The sequence below is a fragment of the Chaetura pelagica genome, unplaced genomic scaffold (genome assembly GCF_000747805.2).
Source record: "Chaetura pelagica isolate M959 unplaced genomic scaffold, ChaPel_1.0 scaffold829, whole genome shotgun sequence".
Taxonomy (NCBI): Eukaryota; Metazoa; Chordata; class Aves; order Apodiformes; family Apodidae; genus Chaetura; species Chaetura pelagica.
In genome coordinates, this window is record NW_009954535.1 from 897,529 (window position 1) to 901,001 (window position 3,473).

Genomic DNA, 3,473 nt, shown 5'->3' on the forward strand with positions numbered 1-3,473 from the left:
GGAGCCGCCGGGAGGTTCGGAGCCGGGGCAGGCAGGGGCCGGCTGGCTTCCCGGGCACGCCGGCACGGAGTCAAGTAAGAAACAGCTTTATTCAAGAGAGGCTGCTCGCTGGCATGTGTCACTGGGGCTGCCTCCTACCCCGGTGTCTTTCAGAAGACGTGTGACTTTCCCATTCCCCAGAGGTCCTTCAGCAAAGGGCCAGCCGCCCCAAGAGCAGCCCCCAGGACCCTCCCCTGTGCTCCCCCGGCTCACCTGTGCAGAGCTGCTCCTGAACGAAGCCCTGGGCACTGCAGGGTGCGGGGGGCTCTGCCAGGCAGCAGGCGTGGGCACGCTCTGCAGAAATAGCGTTGTGTTCCTGTGAGAGGTGCTGGGAAATGGGGAGATGAAAACACACCAACCCCTTTCTCTCCTTCCTCCCAGCTGAGTCATCCCAGCACATGAGAGAGTAACCAGCTCCTTCCCTTGCCCACGGCAGTTCAGCCAGGCCCCGTGGCCCACAGCCTACTGGTGGGAGCTGCTGCCTGAGCCCGGCCCTTGCAAGCGCATGGAACAGCCTTTGTGCTTAGTTTTCAGCGCCAGGCAGCTCTCTGTAGGAGAACATCTCCCACATCTCATGTGCCTCTGAGAGCCAGAGGAGTGATCTGGGCCACAGGACGCAGCTTGCACACTGACCGTGCAGATCCACCCCCACAGGAAGGGGACAGCTCAGCCCAGGACAGACCAACAGCACCCTCTTCTAGCCTTGAGGGCTGTTTGTTTGGGTATGCACTGTGGATGTGTTTGCAGAAGGAAAACATTGTAGTTTAGGTGCAGCTTCACGAATCCTTGGGATGTCTGTTGCTGTAATGATCAAAGTATAGAATGACCAAATTTGTGCCAAGCAGCACTCCCTTAAGTCACTTCGTGTGTGGGCCTTACAATCAGTTACTCTCTGTGACACAGCAGAGGGTCATCACTACACACCTTTGAACTACAATTTAAAAAACAAAATTCAAGCAAACCAGCAGCCACATCCATTCAGCCTGCCCAGAGTTTCATCTGGCTGAGCATTCTCTGGAAAGCAGAACAAGGTTACTTAGAAGGGCACGACAAATTGGGTGGCAACAAAGGAGACTGTAATTCAAGATTAAAATAACTAGGTCTGTGTCTAGTTTGCCTGGAGGGGAGGCTGTGGCAGTTGGCATGTCCCTGTTCACACAGAGCATGACATGCAGGGACAGCTCACCGCTGTGACATGAGGCAGCTGGATTTGCAGCATTGCCCACCAAGAGGGAATCTGGGGCTGCTGAGGGCAGGGATAGACACCTGCTCATCTGAGAGGTTTCCCCTCAGGCCCCACAGGCCAAAAATCCCTTCCTTGCGTTCACTTGGAAATGGGAAAAAAAACTTCAGTCTCTGCAGCTTTTTCCTTTTAGGACAAGAAAGGCTGGAAATGCTCTAGAGGATGGTGCAGTATTAGGTTAGTGCTACAAACCACTGACCCTAGGCAATGAGCCATCTCCGTGGCTTCAGTGGGACAGCTTTGTGGAGCCCTGATCTGATCCAGTGTCGGTGCCTGGTTCCAGTCCCCCAAGTGTCTGGGAGGGGTTACACGCAGATGCTGGGTTATACACTTCTACAGGGGTAGAACCAAGTCTGGCTAGAAGGTCCTGGGCAGCTGATGTGGCTGGGGAGAAAAGGCTGGCACACTGCAAAAGGAACAAACCACATGTCTTGGAAGATAAGCTGAGAGCACAGCCCTGCTGCTCTGCCACTCTCCTTATCGCTGTCACTCGCAGCCCTGCCGGAAGAGCTCAGCAGCTTGGATGTTCTGTGTGACATGGAGGTAAGGGCTCACCCAGGCTGCGTATCTACGTCTTGTGTCTCCTGGCCTTACCCCTGAACAAAGACCTGACTCCACCTTGCTTTTGGCGTTTCCCAGGCCGAGCTGGAAGCAGCGTTTGTGGAGCTGCTGGGGCCGCTGCTGCGCTCGCTGCCGCTGGGACCGCCCGCCGTGCTGGCCTTCCGAGCCGAGTCCGCGTGGGGACACCCGGACACCCCGGTCAGTGCTGGTGACCCTGCCCTGTGGCTCTTGTTCAGCCCAGTCCCTGTGATTCTCACCTAGGAGAAATAAAAAGCCAGTGCAGGAGCCCCTTTCTGAAAGGGGTTTCCTTCGTCAGGCTGTCAGACCACGTTGGTTGTGCGCTCTGGAACGGGAGAGGCTGTGCAGCTCCGCTCCCCGCCACTGCATCCTGTGCTGAGAATTTCCCAGCAGATTTTGCCCTTCGGCTAAAGCAGAGATACACAATGTATATAAATAAGTCTAGTACCCATCCTCAAAATATATCCTGCAGCAGCTGGGATTTGCATCTGGTGAAAAATGCTCAGATCTTTTGTCAACCAGTCTGCTGGTGGTTCCTCAGGAAATTCCCCACAGGTTTTCCTCTGATCAACAACACAACACTTCTTTCCCCAAAGCCCCAGGCAATGTATCTGAAAAGCTTAATGCATCAGAGTGCTCAGCTGCAGCCTTCTGCATGCACTGAAGGTTTCCCTTGGAAGGAATGGCTCTCATAAACACTACAGTCACTCCACTTCTCTGAGGGTTTTAATCTATTTACGGCAGATTAGGAGTTTTTTTGGTGGCTTCCTGAACTGCATGTTTTGGGTTAAATTGTTCCAAGATACCACAGGCACAGATCTGGTTTAGCTGCTCTTACACACTTTATAACATTGTACTCCTGTCCTCCCAGTGTCCCCTCTCCGCACCTGCCCTGCAGCCGGAGGAGTGCGCCCCGAGGTGTGAGTACTGTGGCAGCCTCCTGCCGCCCTTCCCGCTCTCCGAAGACACTTCCCAAGAGGATTACGGATCAGTGAGCTGTGGGAAAGGGGAGCAGAGGTTTGCTTTGGGAAGGGTCTCTCTCCTGGACGCTCTTCTGCCTTTCAGAAGTTCTGCTGCGAGCGCAATCGAGAGCTCTACGAGTTCATCCTGGAGCTGAGCAAGAAGCAGGAGGACGCCCGGCGCGCTCTCGCTGCCGCCAGCGCCCAGGGAGCACGGAGAGCGCGGAGAGCTCCGGGAGCACAGGGCCCCACACCTGACAAGAAGCTGTCCAAGGAGAAGAAGGAGAAGACATCCCACAGGTAACATGGCATGACTGCAGGGAGAACAGGGACCAGGGCTGTGCAAGGAAAAAAGGGACACTCCGCAGGGAAAAGGAGCGTTAAGAAAATGAAGCTGCAGCAAGAGGGAGTGAAAGCTGAAAAAAAATTGCTTCAGGCAACACAAGTTCATATTCTAACTGGACCCTCCTGGCTCTCCTCTTACCAGGCTGTGGCAGGAGGTGGTGAGCTCAGTAAAGCATTAATTCTAGTGCTGGCAGACATAGTATGTAGAGACAGGGAGAGCCAAAACCATGACTGTGAATTTGCTGCATAAACTGCCACCTGCCTTTGGATTCCACTTTCCAGAGTCACAAGAGCTCTGCGAGTTCAGC

General features: G+C 54.5%; 1 protein-coding gene across 1 annotated transcript in view; it reads left to right on the forward strand.

The window, feature by feature from the left end:
* Positions 1–3,473, forward strand: part of ERICH6 (glutamate-rich 6) — a 10,473-nt gene that overhangs the window by 2,703 nt on the left and 4,297 nt on the right. Inside the window, 4 exon segments of the mRNA XM_010004743.1 lie at positions 1,779–1,838; positions 1,841–1,938; positions 2,733–2,852; positions 2,927–3,049. Of these exon segments, the coding sequence (XP_010003045.1) occupies positions 1,779–1,838; positions 1,841–1,938; positions 2,733–2,852; positions 2,927–3,049 (401 nt within the window).